We start from the raw sequence: 23,104 nt of genomic DNA on the forward strand, positions 1-23,104 counted from the left end.
AGCTGCATTTCATCTCTTAGGCCTTGAACATTCCACTTTAGGCTCCTTTCCAGAAACATATAAAAACCATTATCATTCAGTTACAGCACAGGGAATAAAACATTGGCTCACATCTTATCAGTCATAAATAAAATCAACCTACTTTTTTTTTTTTTTTTTTTTTTTTTCTCCTTTTTAAACTTCATCAGTCGTGGATGGACTTGCACAGTTCTCTAGGATTTTTCCTCGTGGTTCTGTATTGAACTCATGTTCCTCAGTGATGCTGAAATATGTAGAGTAAAACTTTTAGTGTGCACCAGAACAAAGACATTTTCTAATACAATTTTGGAAACAAGGAAAAAAGCTTTAAAATAGCTGAGAACAGCCAGACAACATCATTTTTAGATATAACAGAATTGCATTCATAAAGTTAATCCTACTACTATCTTCCTTCAAGCACTCTGATATCTTCTAGACTGTGCATATAATTATTTTCATGCTAAACTGTATTCAGTATGAATTAAAAAAAAAATTCTAAGGTTCTGCTAGCTTTATAGACATTAAATAAAAATGAAAATCAGTAAATGCTGCATCAAATGCTAAAATCCTTTCAAGTACTTTTAGTTACACTATGAGATATTCAACAATTGAAAAAAAAGACCACAATCACTGCTGATATGACTTTGGACTATACATTTTCACAACAGTTAAAGACTTTTCCCTTTAGAAACTTTCTACTGCTTTGTCCTAAAACTTTGTCCCCAAATTCAGAATACCACCATACTGAATTTCAAGTGAGTATTTGTACTGCTATGGAGAGAGTGGTAGGATTTTAGGTCTCAGTAATCCAGGCTTCTGTAGAGCTTCTTATGTTTTAAACACTCTTATTGTCTCAGGCACTGGATGGCTTTTTAGACATATTGTTTATAGTTATTGCAGAGTAAAGTCCTTCCTTTAATTGCTTTAAAATATTAACTATTTATATTCTATATTTTAAAAAATGTGTACATGGAATAAGTTATACATTTTATCTTACAGAAAGGATGAAATACACAAAGCTATATGACCACACCTGTACTTTTTCAACATACATGAGTAAAAGAAGCTACTGGTTAAGTGCATAGTACAAAATTTCTATTAAACTTTCATGATAGTTTTTAATACCAAGGGCTATTACAGCCTCTGCAATACAATTGCAGTAGCCCTCTCACATAATTTGAATATAAATCTTGTGACTTTAAACTTTCCATCAATAATAGTGAATAAATGTAACTAAAATATGCTAGGATATGAACATATGAACAATTCTGCAGTCACTGTTTGAGTGTCTCTGCAAGATCACCCTGAAGAGTGTCCGGTGCATGTCAGCTGCCAGAGCAGAGTTTATGATTGCTCACACCAGCAACCTGCAAAGTGGCAATTGGTGCTGCTCCTCTTGTAACCCTGGCACCCCAAGATGTGGCTCCAGAGAGGGTTTTTGTGGCCTCATTTTTACCAGTCTTGTGAAAGAAGTTCTCAAATCACACACAAGTGCTGGAGGCTCACTGCTGCTCAAGCAGCTCTTTCTGTCCTCAGAAAGGTGTGGTGAAGGTTACATGTGCATCAGAGCCTTCAAAATCTCCCTCAGTGTCTGTAGATATATCTACAGGCCTTGAATATTTTACCTACATCCTCTCAAGCCAGAACATGGAAATAATCAAACAGTATAAATTCTGTCTTTTCCAGGCACAGATATAGCACAAACCTCTCTATCTCTTTCTCTCTTCTTTCACCCTTAACCCTCCAATACATCTTAAAGCTCTGCCAAGATATCTAGGTTACTGAATCTAAGATAAACTTCCTGATAGGTATTGTTCCCTGTGGACTTTGGGCCCATTAGCAGGACAAATGATCTGCAATTAACGTGCTCAGAAGTCTTGATTTGGGGAGGGGGGACTGGAGGGGACAGGGGGATGAGAGGAAGAAAGAAAATGAAGAAGGTAATTTTAATGCTTCTTTTCTCTCTAAGGGCTTGTTTGTCTGTGCAGGTAGAGTGTATTTAGCATAGCTGGAACTGACCTTTTGTTCAGGCTCTTCTTTATACTTGGATAAACTGACAAATAGCTCTGTGATCCTTAGATGAAACAGGCACTTCTATCCAGTAAAAATACACAATTTCTACAAGCAGGTGTACCTATGTTTATAAATAGAATTCCCATTTGTAATTAAGCAAGAGACTTGCAAAGGCTTTCAAACGACCTCAGTAACTAAGTACACAGTGAAACTCAGATGTTACCTTTGTGTTCTAAGTTCTAATAATTAGCCTCTAACTATCCTGTATTATATAAATTCCGTTTACAACATTTTATTCATATCACAATTATTTACAAATTGGTAAGTGTTAGGAGTATTTTTGCTTCGTGTATCTTTTATGCCTAACTTGTTCTCTGGCAATGTTCTACTTTAACTGAATCCTGTGTTTCTTTTTTACACCCAATCAGTGTCTGGTTTGTGTAATTTTGGCACTTTTTGTTCTTACATCTCTAAAACATTCTACCATTTACTCAATTCCCAGCTGATTAATTCACTACTCCTAATATTTCATTCTAAACAATAATAAATCAACAAAATAATTCCTATAATGATCTTCTTGCATCTCCCATGCTAAACCACTGCCTACAAGGTCTTTTCTAGCAGGGTCATTTGCTTTTAATATAATCGTGAATGGCCCAGTGAAATTGAGGGAGGCTGACCTAAATATCCACTGGTTAGTTCCTGTCTTTGAATCAACCAGAGCAAAAATTTGAACCTTTAAAATACCAGGCCACACAGGTGTCCTGGCTACTGGGCTAATGGGATTTAAATTCCTACTGGGATCATTTCTGGCCCCTTCTGGATCTTTTTTTCTAGCCCTTACTAGTGGATTTTTGATTAAAACATGTATGTTTCTCATGAAAAACCTTAGTCAGACAACACAGCATTTTCAAACCGAAAAGTGTTCCCTTGAAAAACTCCTGTTCAGCTGTGGTTGCCATGGATAAGGATGTAAATCTTTCACATGCATAAAATAATATAGATTATCCAGCTCTCCTTTAACTTTGCCTAGCATGTTTTTCACATCTAAATGGGCATCATAAAAAGACTTAGCTCCAGCAATTAAGGACATGCTAAACCTCAATGTGTTACTCACTGGACTGAATTTTTCAGTTCTGTAATTTCCAATATCATTCTTTCATGAAGCCTCACACTCACCTCCAGACACATTAGCAGGAGAGAGCTGATATGCTACCCTCTCAGCCACTATTCAATATCTTTAGAATCCCTTACCAAAAAGATTTAAATATGCCCTTACAGAAATAATTTGCTGATATCGTTTTTTCAAAATATCAAGTCCTACAGTTCTGTTTGAGCCCCACAACATCCCTGACTTCAGGAATGGAGTAATTTCTCTAGTCTTCCTAGAAATTTTCACAAATGACTTGCATACTTTAGGATTTCTTTTTCCACAGTTCATGTTATTGAAAACATGATAACAAAAACCACAATCAAAACAACCTCACAAGGTTGGTAGACCTAACCGTGGATGCTCAATTTATTATACGAACTCTTAAAAACCTTGGCACTGATAATTGTCTTGATAAAATGACTGTGAGCCAGCAAGGAAGCTGCATGTGACATGTTATTTACACTGCGATACTGTTTTTCATCTAATTTGCACACAGACTTGAGCCTTGCAGTTTTTACACCTCATTAACAAAATTCATTATACCTAATACCCATTACTTCAATCTGTCTGCTCCTGGGGCTTTAAGACAGATCTGTGTATCTTTGTTAGGTAAAGCCTTCTGCAAAACCATAAAGTACAGCCAGGCAGGGAATGCCTTGCACTTCCCAGTCCTGAGAATTGCTACTTGAGCTTTCTCCAAATGGTTTATTCACCTACTCATTGACACATTACTCTTTCCTCGACACCTGACTCCTGTCTTTACTGAATTTGTATATTCAAGGATTTCTTCCTGTCCTCAATGAATGCGTTTTCTTGTCCTGATTTTTCACATTACTTCAAATACTTTTGAACAAATATTATTTTGCTAATCCTCTGCACGGAGTGACTATGAGAATTTTAATTTCCTTTTAAAATCTGCATAGTATTTGATCATAAATTCACAGGAAATATGCAAATCATTCCTTGCAGAGCTGCACCGGTTCCCAGTAATATCACTGCTATTTTGTATTTTGACGTACAACTTGTTCTCTCGCTGTGCCTGCCATTTGCTGCTTTCTTACCTTCAGTTGTTTTGCAGTTCTCTGCTAATTCTGATGACCTTTTTCCTTGTTCCCACTACTAGCTTTTAAAGCCAGATGGTTTGCATAACCCATGAGAATATACTAATTTATGTTTCAGCACTTTCATTTCTCATCTTGTCCTTTCCACAGAACGCTTTTCCCTCCTTTTTTGTTTCTCCCCTTTTAGTGCTCAGATTTCTCTCAATGTCGTCAAAATTGATTTTTTTCTGTGGTACAGAGACTTTTTGGCTTAGTGAAACCACTCTCCTGCAAGACATAAGCAGTCATGTAACAGACCTCAAGAGCAGAAATGTTCAAAAATACCATCCAGTATTAATACTTTTTTTTTTTTTAAAAATATTTTTTCTGAATCAAGTATTGCCCTTTTTTGGATCTGAGTCACCAACCTTAACCACAAAGGAAAGGAGGTGTCTTTGCATCAGTTCTAGAACCAATGATTTTTTTTTTTTTTCCAGCACAGAGGTTTGTGCTTTTCCCACAGAGCAAAACTGAGAGGAGAAGAGTTGTCTGCAGCTGTTTGTAAGTGCCCCTTGTTCTCCCCATGAGCTCCCACCCAGTCCCCCTGCCCCAGGTTTTGGAAGTGAGCAAGGAGGAAGGTGTCTGCTCTTTTAGGGTTAGTTTATTCTGTGGATTTCTGTTATTTTCTTTTCTGCTCTATGGCAAAGCCACTTCATGTACTACATTTTTTACTCTTTTTAAATGCCTGGAGTGTGCCTCAGTCTGGTTAAAGCCAGAGATGAGGCATGTCAGGTATAGTTAGAGCAGTTTACCTGAAGTATGAAGAAGGTTGTGAGAATCTCAAACTTCAGGGAGGAATAAAGTAGATGTTTAGGTGACACAGGGGGCTGGCACCAGCATCACTTGGTGTGGCATGGAGCTGGGTGTCCTGGCCAAAACCACATCCCCTTATATGGAGACATGGCACCTGTGCTGTGCCACCTTGGTGGCTGTGACTGCTGCGTTAAAGGCTGAGTATTGGTACAGTGAATTTGTGAGTAAAGGAGAGACTGTGAACCAGGAGGGTTTCCATGAGCTTGAGACTCCTGGTCCCTCTTGGCAGCCTGGACTGATGCTCCCGCTTCGTGTGGAGTGATTTGGGGACAGGAGGGGGAGGATGAACATGTCACACATGTGGACGTCTCCCAGGCAAACTCACAGAGGTATTTTACCTGAAAGCTCATTAAATCCTTTGGAACAGCCAGTAATTTTCTGCGGAGAAAGCACTGGCACACAAACAGCTGCCGAGGAGGCCACAGGGAGGACCCACTCAGCTGGTACATGTTTCAGGACAAAACTTTGATAGGGTGAACTGGTTTCACAGAATCCCAGAATTTTTAGGGTTGGAAGAGGCATCTGGAGATCACCTTGTCCAAGCTCCCTGCCAAAGCAGGGTCACCCGAAGCAGGTGACTCAGGAACGTGTCCTGGAGGGTTTGGAATGTCCCCAGCGAGGGAGACTCCATGACCTCCGTGGGCAGCCTGTTCCAGCGCTCTGACACCCTCAACGTAAAGAAGTTCTCCCTCTTGCCGAGGCGAAACTTCTTGTGTTTCAGTTAATGGCCATTGCCCTTGCACGGCTCCATTGTTTCCCCGTACAGGTGTGTGAATCCGGCACGTTAACTCCCTTCCCGTGCCCAGCCATCTTTACGGGGGCTGCCGGCGGAGGCCGGGGAGGGTCAGGGCGCCGGGGGAGCCGCGGCGCTGCCCTTGCCCGGCGGAGCCGCTGTCCCCGCGGTCCCGGCGGGGCGGGCAGGGCGGAGCGGGCGGCGGGGAGCGCTCCCCCTCAGGCTGCCGGGCGGGCCGGGGCGGGGCCGGGGGCGGGCGGCGCTGGTCGCTGTCCTGGGTGTTGAATCTGCTGCGGCTGCCGGAGCCGGGGAGCGGCCGCGGGAGACGCAGGGCGGGCGGGCGGCATGGACTGAGGGCTGGCGGCGGCGGGCAGGGGAGCGGGGCATGCGATGGGCCAGGCATGATGGGCGCGCTCGGCTCCGTCCTCCCGCTGCTGCTGCTGCTGCTGCCGCCGCCGCCGCTGCCGCAGGTGCTCGCCGCCGCCCCGCGCATCCAGCCGCCCTCCGCGGGGGCCGCCGCCGAGGCGCGGATCGGTGAGTGGGGCGAGGGGCGGGGGGCGCGGGGCTGGCGGGGAGCGATCCCCGCGCTGCCGCCCGGGAGCTTCCCCGCGGGCGGCTCGGCAGGGCCCCGGCGGCCGCGCCCGCACGGCGGACGCTGAGGGGCCCGTCCGCCCGTCCCTCTCCGCCGGCTCCGGATAAGCGGCCCCGGCCACCGGTCCCTCTCCGCCGGCTCCGGAGCTCCGTCCTCTGCTCCCTCACCGCCGGCTCCGGATAAGCGGCCCCGTCCTCCGGTGCCTCAGCAGCACCGCCTCCCGCTGCCTGTCCCCGTCCCCCGGTCTTTCACCACCCGCTCCCGGCCCCTCGCACCTCCTGCCCCCGCCGCTGCCCCAGCGCCGTGTCCCGTCTCGGGGACGCCTCTGCGGGGCCGCTCTCACCCGCTGTGCCCGCATGCTGAAAACTTCCGCCAGGGCTCACGAGGGCCCTGGAACCGAGGTGCGCCGGTGGCGAGTCCCCGAAAATGCTTCCAGCCTCCTCATATTTTACCCTTCTTCCGCTTTGCTGGATTCAGCCCACTGAAGCGCCCTTATATTTGGTGGCGACAGGAAATCTCCGGGCCACAATCCCCCAGATGCAGCCTGTGGTGGAGTCCCCTCTCCAACTCATGCTGCTGGAGGTGGCAGTCAGCACTGGCTGACTCCGGGTTAAGGCTGCGGGTTAAGGCTCATTCAGAGCTGTCAGAAAATCCCCAGTGCTGCCCAGTGCGGATCATTAAGCAGCCGCTTGCTGTTGAGACGTTCTCGACCGGCCCTTTCTTCATTTCGAAGGTACCATCTGCACTAAGCATCCCCACCTGCGAGGTGACCCTCACCGGCACGAAGGGATCCTGAAAACAAACTCTGTGTGTTTCAAATCGGTGCAATTCTCCCGTGACACTCTCCCTGGCAGTCCTTTCCTTGCACTGAGGCACTCAGCACTGTCTGCTCACCTAAATTGTCTATTAATATTAATATCTATCAATAGAGTCAGTCTCATTTCACTTACAATATCTTCTCAAAGCTCACTTTAAGTCAAGAAGGTCATGACTAGGGGAATTTTGTATTTTTTTCCCATTTTAATATCTACCTAAGGCAATTATAGAGATCAGAATGAAAGCTAAACAAACTGTCCCTAAGAAATCTTTTTCTAAGACAAAAAAATTAAATTCCTTTAAGAAACAAAGAAAGCCTTCCAGAGGAATACTGCTGCAGTTTTCCTCATGTACATTCTGTTTATTAAGAAGGAATTAAAATCAGCTGACCATATTTTTAATGAGGCTTCAGTCAAGTGGCAATAAAAATGAGCTATTATGCTTGCTATAGTGAAGGTAGTGATGCAAGGTTTTAAGGAGAAATGGTTTAGACTGGATTTATCCATCTCTCCTCTCTCCTGGTTGCTATAGATATAGACTGTTTCTCCTAATCTGTTGAAGAGAAAGCTTGCATAAAAATATTGCAAGTAGTAGCTGTAATTTTTACCTTTACCAGTGCAATAGCCTGCACTGTGCTTTCAAAGTAGTCGGATTTTGATTCTCTTTCCCTAAACGCAAGCTGCAGATCAGTTTGGGTCACAGAGTATTTTTTCAGTTTGTTGTAGCTGAAACGCAGAAACAACGTGTGTGTTTGTTACTTCCCTCCAGCTTCCCTGTGCTCCTGCCTCGGCAGGGATCCCTGCCTGCCAGTTAAGGCTTTCCTTGTGTGGAAGGGACTGGGGGAAGAGCAGCCTTGATTTTACACAGTGGATCCACAGGTCTGGAGGTATAATTTGGAGGCATTTCAGCGGCAGCAAAACAAGCTGAGCCTCCCTACTTCTTGCTGGGATAGGGACCTCACTGATATCTCACGGCTCTCTGAAAGATGGGAAGAGATTGATTGTGTTTGACAAGATGCAGGAAAATGTTTGCATGGCTCGAAGTGAAACAGTTTTAGCTGTCACTTCCATTAGAGTTCCTTTATTTCTTTTATTGACCAGTGCATCAGATCTCATTAATCTTGAGTTCAAACTATTTATTATTGTAGATTCTGTTCAATTTTGGAGTACAGTTTTTTAGACACAGTCATAAGGAGACATAACTGTAATTGTAAGAGGTATCCGAGTTTTGGGATTATTTGTGGTTAAATGTGAAAGATACTAATTTGGTTTCTTCTTGTGCACAGTCCCATCTTCTTTAACTGAAAATTGAAGACAGATAGATGCATTATGAGACCTCTAGAATGTGTGCTGAAAACTGCCTTAAAAGCAAAGTAATTATAGAAACATACTTTTATTGGTTTTTCTCCCCCATTATTTCAGGAACTCTTCCTAAAAGTTCTTTCAGAAGCAGAAGTTCATGACCTTTACCATTTCATGGGATGGATTAATCCACTTTCATTCCTTCCCTCTTTTTTACGGTCAACTTTTGTCTGCACTTTCCAGTATAGTGAGCATCTTTAAATGTTGACCTTTATTTTGCGACATAATTACAAACTTGCTTAAGAAATTAGAAGATTAAAGTTGGAGTTAATTAAGATACAAGATTTTTACTCCTGCTTCTTCTGCCTCTGTAATTCATGAAACTTTGTAGATTGTTCCTGTGAGGAGGTGTTTTGCTAAGGTGCAATTACCAAGAGAAGCACATATCCTTCCATTTCTTGACATTTACCTTTCATCATTCATCATTCTGTGATGATCTACAGTAACATTTTAAATGTGAACAAATAAGGAAAAGTCTTTTCCCTCTCTTTTTTCGTTGCCTAGGTCTAGGCCAGGAGTGAGATTCTTATCTTTTCCACAGGAAAAAAAAAATCAGCTGAGTACATGGTGGTATTCATTAGTCTTTAATGAAACACTGGGGCTGGGAGTTTAATAGTCTAAAGAAATCTTTATTCATTTATAAGACATTGTTCATTTAAGATTATGGAGCTTCTTTTTAAGTGTTTTACAAAGTAATCTTCTGTGGAAAAATACATCCTGATCACGTTTGCTCAATTCCAAAGGATTGGGTTATTCCATTCTTGTGTTGATGGTCAAAACACTAAGCAGTACCTTCAATAAAAACTGCAGCTCCAACTACTGTACAATGAAACATTTTCATTGTACAGCATTTTGAGTAGACTAATTGATTCAGAAAGTTGCAGTGGTACTTTATTTTCATTTTAGGTAGGCTGAGTGAAATAGAGAATTTGATAACAAAGTAAGCTGTGAACATTCTTAAGCACATTCTTTCATTAGTACTAAAACATCAGTACTTTATAGCAGAAGTTGTCCTCACATGTTTCAGAAAAGAGTAAATATGCTTGCTTCAGTGCCTTCACATTGACCTCTAATGTGTAAAATGATGCTCATAACCTTCAGCGAATATAATTTTGCAATATAATTTGATCTTTTGTGCCGTGTGCAAACCCATTTTTCAGTGTGCATTTTCCTCTTAAATGAGGACATTGATATGCTGTGGAGATTTCCAGAAACATTTGTTCCACACTCGAATTGCTTCCATACACTGTGTAAAAGTTCCTTCAGGGTTGTATTCAAGTAATCACAGGCAGAATTTTTGTCTGTCAAATGAGTGTGAATTCAGTTTTTAACTTGCTAACAAAAAGACAAGTCACATTTCAGCTTATAAATATGAAATATACTCCTAAACCTTCAGCTGTGATTTCCTGACACATACAGTGAGCAAAGACAGTGTCTTACATTTCTCTAGGATATAAGCTATACTCAAAGACTTAAAAATTGTTGCATGTCAAGTTTAATACTTTCACAAAGTAGTGTGTGCATATTTAACCACTGAAAAAAATATTTTAGAGGTGGGTTAGGAGTTCCAAGTGGCTAAAGTTGATCAGAATTAAGATGCTGCAAGAGCAGAGATTTCAGTTACTGTTGGTGAAAAACATTTCTCCAATGTTGATTCTTAAATTACAAGAGAGAAAAATAAAGAGTAGGACAGGTGAAAAAATTCTTTGTTTAGAATTTTTGCATTTCATTCAGTGTTTCACACTGTCCAGAGAGCTTTTGACTATGGATGTTTCATGGGGAATAGCAAAGAAGTGTATCTTGGTTTAGTTCTTGTTGGAGGGATGTTACCTTAACAAAATTACCATAGCTGTTGTTCTCAGCCATCATTGTTAACTGCTTTGAAGATCCATGAGGACAGTTCTGCTTCTTGCAGCAACTGAGCTGAAGTTCACTGAAGTCAATGTCAACCTTCCCATTGACTTCAGTAGCATTTGGATCAAAGTTTTGATTTGAGGCTTGTAGCAGACTGGCTGAGAAAGTAGGAGAATTAGAGTGTTACCATCTGTTCAGTACCAAAAAAAAAAAAAAAAAAAAAAAAAGCCTGACTTTCCAGTTGCATTAATTTGGAGCTTCTCATAGGCACTCTGTTTTTTTAATAATGTCTTTATTAGATGTAATTTTTGATGGTGGAGTATAATTTATGATATAATACTAGAAAGTAAGAAAAAACAGCAAAAGAATTCAATTAAGACAAGGCAGTGTGCTCAGAATGTGAAGGTTTCAGTGTAGGAAACTGGATTCTTCCCTTCATCAAAAATATTTTTTGCCTATTCTAGAAATGTTTCTTAAGTTATCAGTTACGTTAAAAAGCAGCTTTAAGGTAGATTGATATCAAGGCACGTCTATCTGTCAGTTCCACAGAATTACAGGTAAGAACATGCATTAATATTATTGGCATCATGCCATGACGGTTCTACAATAGCTTTTTTACTATAACTTGTTTGTGTTCAAAGTTGCAAGTGGTCAAGAAGTGGATTATCAGTCAAAGGAAACAGTTGCAGGGTGCTCTTAAGGTTCTTCATAGGATGGGATTTCTTGGGAGTTGTTTTTGTGTTCTTGATTGTCTTACTGACTAAGAGAAAACGCAGAGAAATTTTTTTGCAAGATAAGCTTGTCTCTGCTTCCTACCTGAGTGCACCCCAGCACTTCTAAGCTTCCCCACACCACACCATCACAGTGCCGTGACGTCAGTCAGCCTGCTAAGAGGGAATTGCGTTCTTCCTGGTGCCTAGATCCCGGAACATTTGGGCAGTTCCTCCAGTACAGCCCAGGGCTGGTCATGTTGACACACTGCTGATAGATAGGCAGTGGCCTGTGTACTTTGTGACTGAACAGTGTGGGTTATAGACAGCACTGTGGTGAGACTGCCATGGTGAGGAAAGTGCAGCTGCAATCCCTGGGGGTGCTGAGCTCATTGAAAAGCAGGAGCTGAGGTCCTCTGTGGCAGTCAGATTTCCACTGTTTGCAAAGAGAGCATGAGAACATCAGCTCAGATGTAGGTGGTTGCCATCATTCATATGTATCCAAACCCATAAGACTTGTGCAAGTCAAAAGGCAGTGTTCATTCCAGCTGCCTGAGAATGATACATGTTTTGGTCTTATCCCGCTGACAATGTAGCCTAAAATTTAGCTAAAAATCTCTGCAGTTATTCATACAAAATCAATGTATCTACTGTCTTGCTAAACCCTGTGTTGGTGTTTACAGGCATATTTGGAAGGAAATTCAAATTCCCAATTTCCTTGGGAGGAAAGATTGATTTGGTTTTGGTCATAAATTTGGCAGAGGATGGAAAATCTCCAAGAGGGAAAATTCACTGCTGGCTCCCATCACAGGAGTGCTGAGCTGGATGTTTATTTGATTGTGCTCAGCATGGTCATTATTAATTAATCTAGGAAGGCAGTGAGCAATATTGTTGTTGGTCAAACAGTTTTATATTTGTAAGCGAAGAGAAAGCAGGTGAAGATGCAGATGAAGAAGGGAAGCAAGCAGAAGAGAAGCCAAGGAATAGAGAGAGGCATGTTGAAATGTGGATGTTTAAAGGATGGAATGAGAAATTAAAATCTTTAGAATGGGAGATAGAAATGGAGATTGGTGAGTTATATGATCTGTAAAGATCTAAATTTAAGATTAGATGGAGTTACTTTTTCTCTTGGAAGAAACAGTCAATTGCAGCAGCAAACCTGAGATGTTCAGTGGATCAGCTTGAGGCATGAGAAGATGAAGGAAGGTGACTAGAAGGATAAGTGATTTACAAAATAAAACTACTAACTCATTCTTTCATGCCAAAGCTGTGACAAAAAAAAAAAAAAAAAAGTGGAGTCAAGAAATGCATATACACTATGAGAAGCTGCTCTGGGAATAGAAAGGATTTATTTCTCTTAATGTAAGGGCTGGGAATCATCTTACTAAATGTAATTAATTGAGCTAATCGCTCTAGGCTCCTTTTTAACCTGTTTCTAGTATATAAATTTCAATTAATTTTACCCAACTGTACATATCTAACACAGGTCAGATAAATGTCTCCCTGAGTGCAGCTATTATTTTCCACTTAGTATTATCTTAATACATTTCTCAGACTAAGGCAAGTATCTGTAAATATCTACATGGTAGGTGCTGCACGTCAGCTCTTCAAAAACCAGGTTAAACCTGGGGAGAGCTAAACACGTTTGGAGAGTGATTCACCTGTCTTTGCCCTCTAGGGGAGACTAATGAAGTAGCTTAAACTAAAGTTAGGTTGCTTGCGGATCGCCAGCTACATTTCTTCAAAACCTTTCTGAGATCTATAGGTCTTGCCAGTGAGTTGTTTAGGGAGGTTCTGTGAGTATCAACCAAGTTTGTCACATAAAGGACTGAAGTGAGGTGGGTGATGGATATTTATAATACTTGGAAGAAATTTCTCTGAGAAAATCAGCCTCTCGTAATTGCAAGCAAGTGAAAGTGACCTCCCAATGAGACAGAGGAGAAATGGGTGTAACAGAATGAGCAAGCAAAGGGAAAAAAGCAGGTAAATGGGCAGGAGGTCTGCAGGCAAGAAAGAGAAAAAGGCAAGGGAGTCTGGTATTGAAGAGTGGAAGAAAGGAGACCATGAGAACATGAGTTATGGACATTCAAGTGAAAGCATGAAGGGAATGGATGTTAAAGTGTACATACATTAACGAGCTTTCTTATGCGAGTTTCAGGGCCTTTATTTGTGAGGTGGTGGAAGGGCTCTATACCTCAATCATCCAACAGAGTCAATACATCACCGCATTCCCAGTAAAAATTTGTCATTCAGAACAGCTGTACTCATCCAACATTTAGGGAGTTTTATTTCTGAAAAGATTAGAGGAACTTTATAGATTTTATAGATTTTGAGAAGAAATTTCTTGAGAAGTAGCTTTGTAAATTACTGCATCTTACTGTGTTTTCTTCCACTGTAGTTTGTTTCAGCAAATGGTACTTTAATACCAAACATAATTTGTTGATACACAGTCTCTCTTGACAGAGAGTTAGTGCTTACAATGCCTACCTGTTTTGCTTCCAAGTAGCACATTGATTAAACAAGCTGTTTCTACATGTAAAATGAGTAACTAGTTTTATGGGAAGTACAGCTGGTTGTAGTGGGTGTAAGGTCTCTTCCTTCAGTCATAACTTAGCAGCATGCAACGATGGTTACATAAGCTTGAAGTCACAGGCAGCAAGCACAAGGTCGTGTACACAGTTAGATGCGCCTCCCAAAATGTCACATACTTCCAGATATCCTCATAGAGGACAATGCAGCAGGGACCAAACACACGCTACGTATTGCAATGAACTGCCAAGTCCAACAAAACTCAGGAAATATCCAGGTATGTGTAACCCCCCCATTTTTTTTTACTCCCACTTCCCCAATTAATCTTTGATCTGTTGAGTTTGAACCTCAATATATTCTACAAAGTACCTTATGAAGATCAGTCATGGATGCTGAATGAGGTGCTTTGAATTTCTGGTGCACAGAAATCTGCTCACATTATTCTGCAGGAGATAATTACCTGTCTGTCTGTTGCTGCCCTAGAAGGGATAAAGATATAACCTCTTTGCTTCTTATCCAAGAGCAGAAGTTTTCTTTTCTCTACAACATTTTTAGTTGTTGATACATTTCAGTTAAACTTAGAGCAGTTGTTTCAGGCAACAACTTTACTTCACCTGGAAGGTCATGCCTCCTCTTCAGGCCCGTGGAAGAGTTGGTGTGTTAAGCAATTGTTTTTTTCAACTACTACCAGCCTGCAACTTTGCAGCACAGAATGGCAGTAACAAAAATTTATGTTATTCCTAACAGTGGCTGTTGATCTTGCTTTTGTAAAGGGTATTGGTTTGGATGAAATATAAAAAAATGGACCTAAACCACAGCCTTGCTCATGAGGTTGTTATTAGTGCTGCTATCCTTGACGTAGCAACAGGGAGATGGGTTTTGAGGGTAGGATTAGTTTATGCACTATTTCTCTTAAGGTCTCAAAGGCATGAAGTCTTGGCTTGTTTCTGTGTAAAAGATACAATCCTATTAATCTGGCCTCTCTTACAGAGTAGATTTATAAGTCAGGCTTTACATTGTATTTGCACTTTAGTGCTGAATTTAAAAAATAGCATAAAAAATTATAGGCCTTGATTAATGTGGATAAATCACCACCAAATAATGTGAATGTCTATTCTGGTTTTTTAAGAATGTATACTTTATTGGGTTTTTTTGTCCTGGAAAAATGGTTTGTTTTAATTTAAATTTGTAGTGTAGAATACTTTATATATAAAATACTTACATTTCAGCTTTATTTGATATCTGATGTGGTAGATGTTAACTATCAAATGCCTTCAGTGAGAAATACCTCAAATACCTCATGAAATCTTCCCCCTTGTTCTAGATTTCAGCAAAACTCAGTAGTCTCAATATGTAGTCAGTCAATGCCTTACTCAAGGCATAAACTATCAAAATCTTCCACCAAGTCTCTTCTGTGACCTGGCCACACCTCCCGGCCCTGCTGCTTAGCTTGGCATCACTCTGTGGATTATGCAACTCCTTCCATTTGTTGGAGATGCCTGTATTCACTGGTGACTATCCAAATTCTTACTTTGATGTCCTAAAGGAAGAAAAAAAGGAGGGGTAAAGGAACTTTGGGAATTAGTCATCTGCCATGACTGTTTGGAGATAACTGAATATTAATGAAAACAAGATAACAAGCTAAATATCATCAAGTATTTAGGTAGGTCACCTGGGAGGTAGTGACACAGTTGACAGACCTAACTCCACCCCAAATATTTTTCAGTGCAGAGCATTCATTAAATTTTGATTTTTGCTTGGTCTATATTTAAGAAGTATCTGTTTGGCTGTGTTTGGTTTGTTTTGCTGCCTTTTTTTTTTTTTTTTTTTTTTTTTTCCCCCCCCTTAAAAACTGGAGTCAGGTTCTGCAAAGTTGTCTTGCCTCAATTTTAAAGTTGTTAAAATATTCTTGTTAGTACCTACCTGGAAATTTATTTTAGTTAACTAGGTCAGCTCATAATTGCAGTTTACCAACATATGTTAGATGCAGGGGATAAATTCCAAGGACAAAAAGCAGCTATAAAAATTACACATTCAGAATAAATATGCCAAGAATTAAAACTGAAATTTTGCAGGAAAACCCGAAGTTAACTGATGCTATCTGGTTAATTTCCATTGTAAGAGCTGCAGAAAAATAACACAATCATGTTCTTTGAACTCAATCACTCACACTTTCAGACAATATAAAATTAATAATGCTATAATCAAGTGGCATTTTAAGAGCAGAATGGAAAGGTTTTTTAGTACTATATGTGCTGGGGTTTATGCTGCCCAACAAAAATCTAGGGATGAGGGTGGGTTATTTTCTGTCCATTTGCTTTTGTTTCTCTGGGTAACACCTGCTCTAATGAGTTTGTAATCTGAAAGTAAATAACTGCGCAGGGAGGAGGAAATGGACACAACACACAGGCTTGAGAATAAACAGCTGTCAAATGGCTGCTGTTTCAGAAAGTTGAACACACAGCTTTGATGGAGGATCTGATTCAGCCTGAATGGAGGAACTGATCACACCCAGTTGTCAAACTTTCCTAATTGAAGAATTACTTGGGAGAATTCTAGACTCCTGTTATCCTCTTCAGATTATGGAACTATTTTCACAGTTTAGCAGGTAGGGAAGGGCTCTGAAAGGATCAGCTACCCACTACACAGGTTGTAAGAGGAGTAGGGTTGTGCTTCTTTCTCTTAACTTGCAGTTTAAGGAAGCTCTTGCCAGAGTCTAAATTAAATAGGAGTGCATTAAGAGAGGATGAGTCTGCATGAGGCTGCCAGAATCTGAACTTATGCTATGTATGTTTGGCCACCTAACACTCTCGTCGTTCAGCGTCTTTCTTTTCATCCATCTCGAATTAGAATAATATCAACTTGCATTCAGATGAAAATTCATCTCTGCACAGGGAGACTCTGCTATCGAGAGAGGCATATAAAATACAACTTTAATGAGTAGCTTCACCAGTTTTCCTGTATTTGTTACTGTGTTTGGTGTAAATTGTAGGGGTTGCAGGTTCAGTTCCTTTTGATGCCACTGGTAGCAGTCCAGGGTTCCTGGATTTAAGACACCAAACATTTAAACAGGCTTGTCTGCTTTTATGGAATATGCGTAACTCTATTTAAGACAAAGCATTACCAAATAAATATTTGAACATTTTCTTTCTAGTCAGTTTTCCATTGTCTCTGTTGCAGTCTGGAAGACAGACTTGGTTCAGGAGCTCCCATGTTTTCCTTCTATTTGACAAAGATACTCTGCTTAATTCTTCTCAGTGTGGGGAATTCTTGCCAGATGATGGGCTTTGGTGGTTTGGTGGAGTTCCATTTTACAACTCTGATCCCACAGAGTGGGGTGTGAGTGTTACCTTGTGTGGGAATATCACTCTGGGAAACAGACGACATGCTCTGCTGGCCACACCTAAGTCACTCCCCAGGTTTAGACAATGTTCATGTTCAAATGAAAAGCAAATATTCTACTCTATACAAAAGAATAGTGTTGGAGTCCAGGGCATTTTTTTGGTTGCTTTGGAGGGTCAGGGAATAGAATAGGTGCAGAGAAAGATCACATAAGATTCCATAACCTTTGCCAGAGTGTCAGAGTAAAGTAAATATCAGAATGCTTAATTACCTTTTCCAGAGACAGATTATTTTTGGTCAAGTCTCATCCCCCAAAATGCATACTGACTTTACATGAAGGACCTGTTTCTGCTGCGGTTTCTCTTGGGAGAAGGCTCGTTCATATCTGGGATTTCTACCCACCTTCCAGCCCTTCAGCTCTTCTCACCTGTGCTAGCAGAACTCTGTTTGACAAGTTTTGTCATTGCCATGGAACTTTGGAAAGCCCTTCCCAGTTGTACAGATGTCAACTAAACAGTTTGAGAAAAACAAACAAGCAAACAAACAAACAAACAAAAAACTAAACCAAAAAAAGAAACCCCCAAACCATTTACAGACAGCCAGTACAACTCTTCCTGAACACACATTATTAAGCTGGGAGTCAGAGTAATATTATCTGTTATGTTGGAGTCAGTATGCAACAGCTCTTTTTCCTAGTCTTTGTAAGTAAAAGTTGAACTGGCAGCTCATTTGGAAATTGATTAATTTCAGTAGTTTCTTACCGCTTCTTCATTCCACAGTATTTTACATTATATTTATTCATAATTTATTTTTAGTCACATTTCATTTGTGAATAATATGTGTCAGGTACTACAATGATGTTTTTTTCACTTCATAAATCAAAGGTGAGCTATTTCTGTAATGGTTTATTACCTGAAAGCTGTGATTAAGTCTGTCTGTTTAATTTTGGTACTGATTGCCAATGCAAAGAGTTAAGCATGCCCCCAACTATAAGTAAATGCTGTTGTCCTTAGTAAACATGAGTGTTCACCCTTTATGCTTTCAGCATGGAAAAATACAGGTCACAGTAGTTTTGATTATTCTTTGAATTTTTGTAGAATCCGGACCTTTATTTCACTCATTTAGTTGGTAATTGAGCACTTTGATGACATCAAAATTTTACACACTAGAAAAACTTGTAATTCAAACTTTATAGTGCTGTGACTTGTGTACATGTTCAAGGTTACTCAAAGAATGCATTGCATTTCCAAGATAGTTAGAACGGGGTTTCTAAAATGAGACTAGATAGAAATTCCTAAATTTGCCTTGAATCTGCCGTTTGGAGTGCCTTGTACAATAAAAATACTTTGTGTTATTCACTTACTTTTTAAAATTTAATATGCCACATATGTAGATGAGCTAGAAGGTTTGGTTTTCATTCTTCTCCAATGAGTAGGTGTCTGCTGACATCTGGGAAGGACTGTAAAAAAATTTGGGAATATGCAAATGAACTGAATATTTCTCTGAAACTAGATTGGTGCCAAAAATCCACAGACTGATGCTTTACAACTTCATAAAAACTGAAAGAGGTTATTCCTCCTTTTCCAAAGATGGTCCTCAGTATGCATGTTGCCAGTGCTTCCCCAGAAGAGTGACTTGAGCTCTGGACCTTACCTTGTAGACCAGTGAGATAATTGCATGGTTACAGAAAAAATAAATATAAATTCCTGTCAGAATCCCCAGGTGCCTCATGAATGAATTTTGTATTCACTCTGCAATTTCTCAGTTCATATATTATCTGTGTGTAGTTGTTCTCCATATGTGACAAATTGGAATTAGCTTTTTATTCTCGGTTTCATCTCATGAGGTGAAAACTTATTTCTGCAAATATATCTTTTTGCAAATGTAAACTTTTTTCTTTTTTTTTTTTTTTTTTAATGAAGATGATAAGTTGCTCTAGGATAAAAAATTATTAGTTAATTTTCCTTAGAGACCATTGAGAATTCTCTTCTCACAAGAGAGACTACTGGGTGGCTAAGGGGAAAGAAAGTAGGACAGACCACAGCAAGTGGGAAGTCATTATGGAAATAGATAGAAATTTTAGTTCACCTTTTCTGTTCCATCCTTACCCATGCTGAATATGAACTGGATTCCTCTGAAGAGCTCAACTGTGCTTTTTAAGTTGACCTAGAACTCTCTTAAGACAGTATTTAAATTTAAAGGACTTGTTCAGAAGATGTTACTGTAGCATCAGAAATGTAATATTTTTCAGATTTGACAAAAAAAGCTTTAGTGTCCTTCTTGACTGTATCTTCCAGATTTCACAGTATGATTTTTTTTCAAAGTCACATATGGTATTTATTGGATGAATTACCAAAAAAAAGTCAAGTGATGCAAAGACAAAAAGGATGATTTCAGATAGCGATATTTTTAAAAAATAATCTTACCTACAGTAATATGTTGCCATTCCATTATATGAGGCTTTAAAATTTTAATAAAGTGACGCTTCCTGTTTTGTTGATGGATCTGCTGAGGGGCACTGTTGGTGGATCAGCTCTCCAGGCTGGTACGAGGCCTGGCAGATCTGAGGATATTCCACAGTGATGGATGGCCGGCAGCTGGGAAGGTCACACCAATGTGAGGGTTGTGATCTATGGCCCCATTCTTACCCTCTTTCCCTCAGCAAATGCCACTGGTTTCTGTCAGAGAATGATTTCAGTTTAATCTGATTTGATTCTTTGTATGGTTTGCCCCTTTTGATGAAAGCCAACTTGGATTCCCTTACAGACCCATGGGGCCAGGAGGCTGCAGTGCTGAGGGTATTCTGAAGAGCAGTAGAACAATTCTGATGTGAACAAAGATTCTAGGTGCAGGTATTCAGAAACTTTCCTTAGAAGAAAAAGAAATAGATATATTCACTGTAATTGCGAACCAAAAATTCTGCTAGTGTTTGCTTATCAGGCCCTGAATAAGAAATATTTCACGGGAAACAAAATTCCATGGTTTTTTTGCTACTGAGCTGTTAATGCGGTGCTAAATGTGGGCAGAAAATGCAGTAGTTAAATGACTTCTGGCCAGAAGTCAACTGTCTCTGTGTTAAAGTGCTCGCTCTGAATTCCCGTAGCCATGGAAAGCATGTAACTAACTTTAGTGAGGGAAAAAGCTGTGTATTTGCATTGTACGTTGGATTTCAGTCCAGATAAGAAAGCGTGAATGATAAAATGTTACATCAAGGCAGGACACACAGAGTATTATGGTCTGCTGAGCGGGATCATTCTACCCAGCCTCTGCCAGGCCTCCGCTGCATCGTCCTGCCTCTGCTTTCAGACCGTGCGGCGGTTCCGCCTTCACCGGCGTGTGAGAGCAGGTGAAAGCACGGGCTTTGGAGTAGGCAAGTGCAAGTGGGATTTCAATGTGGCCTTCAGCTCATTTCTGTGCTCTAGGTGATGAGAAGGAGCAGAACTAGGATTTGTTTTACTTCTTGGGTGTAAAATAATAAAAGCGCATCTTTGTGCGTGACATCTGTGTGAGAGGGAAGGTTAAATTGCAAGCGTGCTGAATTTTAAGAGAAAGTAGCTCTATAGGGCACTCAGAAAATAGATAATTGAATAAAGCAGAAAGAAGTACAGTAAGTGTGCTGATTCATCATGATCTTATATCAAATTGGTGGATATTATAACCACAGCTGAACCAATTTTTTTTCATTGCCTTGGTTTAGTCTCACAAGTGAACAGTCTTAAAAAATAAGTCTGGAGACAAACAAAGCAAGGATGATAATATTAATGAGAAAGGCAGCTCAGATTCAGGATCTGTTACTATTTTTAACCTTGAAGTCACAGAGTTTAAAGAAGCATAACTTTTGAAGGTTCTTTAAAGAAGGAAGGTGAAAGATTTAAAAAAAAATTAGACTTCCTTGCTTCTTTAATAACACTTCTATTTATTTGAATATGCAGTTTAAAACAGAACAGCTCCTTGAATCTTCCAGCTATCAGAGCAAGTTTGTCCTAAAACAAGCTTATAGAAATGTGTTTATCACTTTTTTTTTAAAAAAAAAAAATTAAAATAACGAAGGAAACATTTAACTCTTCCCCCAAAATTACTAGTGTCAGAAAAAGGCAATTCCTCTAATCTCTGGCTGTTGTATATAGATTATTTGAGCAATGATTGTGAGTTTTTGCTTGAAGAGCAAGGGATCTCAAATTGCTCCCAAGCGCAGTGTGGCTGTATAGAGCTGCTGTATTTAACTGAGCCACTGATTTTGTGTGATCATTAGATTAAACATCTTAAATGTAGAACAGATAATAAAGTTATGTTTTACAGAACCCAACAGAATGAAGAAATACATTATATTTTGGGAAGGTTTTGTCTCTATAGTTTTTGTGGTTTTTTGCTTTCATTCCTCAATTGCAGCAGAGAGTATTCCTTGAAGAGGTTTTTACTTTATCTGCTCAACATGTGGAATTTTTTCTTTATTGGAGCTTCTTATATTGTAACATTCATTTTTGCTCCATCTCAGGGCAAAAGTAGAACAGTAAATTAAAATGTGTTAATGGAATAAGCCTTTTTTTTTTTTTTTTTTTTTTTTCCCAGAAGTTTAAATACTTAAATGAAATATTTAAAAATTTGGGAGGTTTTATGTTATCACTGAACTTTTTCAGCCTGAACTGCAAGGTTTGTCAGCCCAAAGGCAGAGTGAGGGATTTGCCAGCCCTTATCCTAGAAGTTTTATCCTCAGATCTCGTGTGTCCATGATGGGCAGGAGAACCCAATCTTGTCACTGGGCCAGGCTTCCCTGTTCACCTGATCCAGGAGGCCATGCTCTGCAAGGAGCATTTGAAATACCCAAAAATCACAAAATCAGAATAGAATCACAGAATAGTTTGGGTAGAAAGAGAGCTTTTGAAGGTCACCTGGTCCAATCCCCCTGCAATGAACAGGGACATCTTTAACCATGTCAGGTTGCTACGTCCAACCTTCTTTCTTTTATCTAAAGTCCCACCATTCATGTCTGGCTCAGATGCATTGTAATGTTAAATTCACCTCAAATTAAATAGTTTGATTCCATTATTTGTTTCATTAGAACTGTATTGTAGAACATAAATTTTTTGAAAGCTACATTTTTCTTTCAAACATCTGTTGACTTACCTCTGTCAGCTTTTGTTTATATAAAGATCAGAATGTTCAGAGAAGTCAATTTGTTTTGTTAAAAAACCCAAACAACCCAAAATAAATAATTCTTTTAATTTTTATTACACAAGAGCAGAATGTGAGTGAAATTTTCCTGAAAATTATGTTAGTTTTTTATTTATGCTTCTTGAGGTATCTGCCACCTGGTCTGCTTTTTTTAATACCAGGAAAAGAAATCCTGTTTCTTAACTGTCTTCAAAGAATATGTTGATTTCACTAAAAAAAAAAAAAAAAAGTGTGTTTTTATGTGCCTTCAAAAGCTCCGGCTTTCACAAACTATCACAAAATATGTAGACATCTATCCTCTAGTGAGAATTACAACAAAATGGGTTCTGCACAATTTTTCAATTATTTTCTAATCCCAGACAGACTGGAAGCTACACCTATTGACAAACTTCATGGGCCATAGCAACATGTACCAAATTCCTTTTCAACTCTAACAATTTAGTACTCTCTCAGAAATAAGACTCTGTTAGATTAGATATTTAAAAATCTGATTTTTGTTCTCGATTTGCTTTTGATAAGAAGCATTTCAACCTTTTTTTTTTTTTTTTTTTTTTTTTTTTTTTTTTTTTTTTTGAGAAAACTTGCTGGAGTGATAGTTGTATGGTGTGGGATTCATCTTACCTCAGATCTCTGCTGCTGAGTCAGTCACTCTGTCCCATTTATAGTCACTGAAGGGGAAGAGGTACTCATGGGACATATTTGATCTGACCTATTTTACGTGTCTGCGTCAGGAGGAGATGAGTGGTACTCCAGGAACATTTGGCAAACTGACTAAATTTCCTTCAACTGCAGAAGCAGCAAAGTGTGAGCAAAGGCTGTATTAGAGAAATGTAGAGGAGTATGAGCTCCCATCCAAACTTTCTGAAATATCTCCATGAACTTGTTTAAACTTCAGCTC

The 23,104-nt window shown here is 39.8% G+C and overlaps 1 protein-coding gene across 1 annotated transcript in view; it reads left to right on the forward strand.

The window, feature by feature from the left end:
* The first annotated feature begins 6,231 nt into the window (after positions 1–6,231).
* The window catches only part of PTPRN2 (protein tyrosine phosphatase receptor type N2), a 637,318-nt gene continuing 620,445 nt past the window's right edge, over positions 6,232–23,104 (forward strand). Inside the window, exon 1 of the mRNA XM_040062696.2 lies at positions 6,232–6,364. Within this exon, the coding sequence (XP_039918630.1) occupies positions 6,232–6,364 (133 nt within the window). The remainder of the gene's footprint in view (positions 6,365–23,104) is intronic.

Source organism: Hirundo rustica, chromosome 1 (assembly GCF_015227805.2).
Source record: "Hirundo rustica isolate bHirRus1 chromosome 1, bHirRus1.pri.v3, whole genome shotgun sequence".
NCBI lineage: Eukaryota > Metazoa > Chordata > Aves > Passeriformes > Hirundinidae > Hirundo > Hirundo rustica.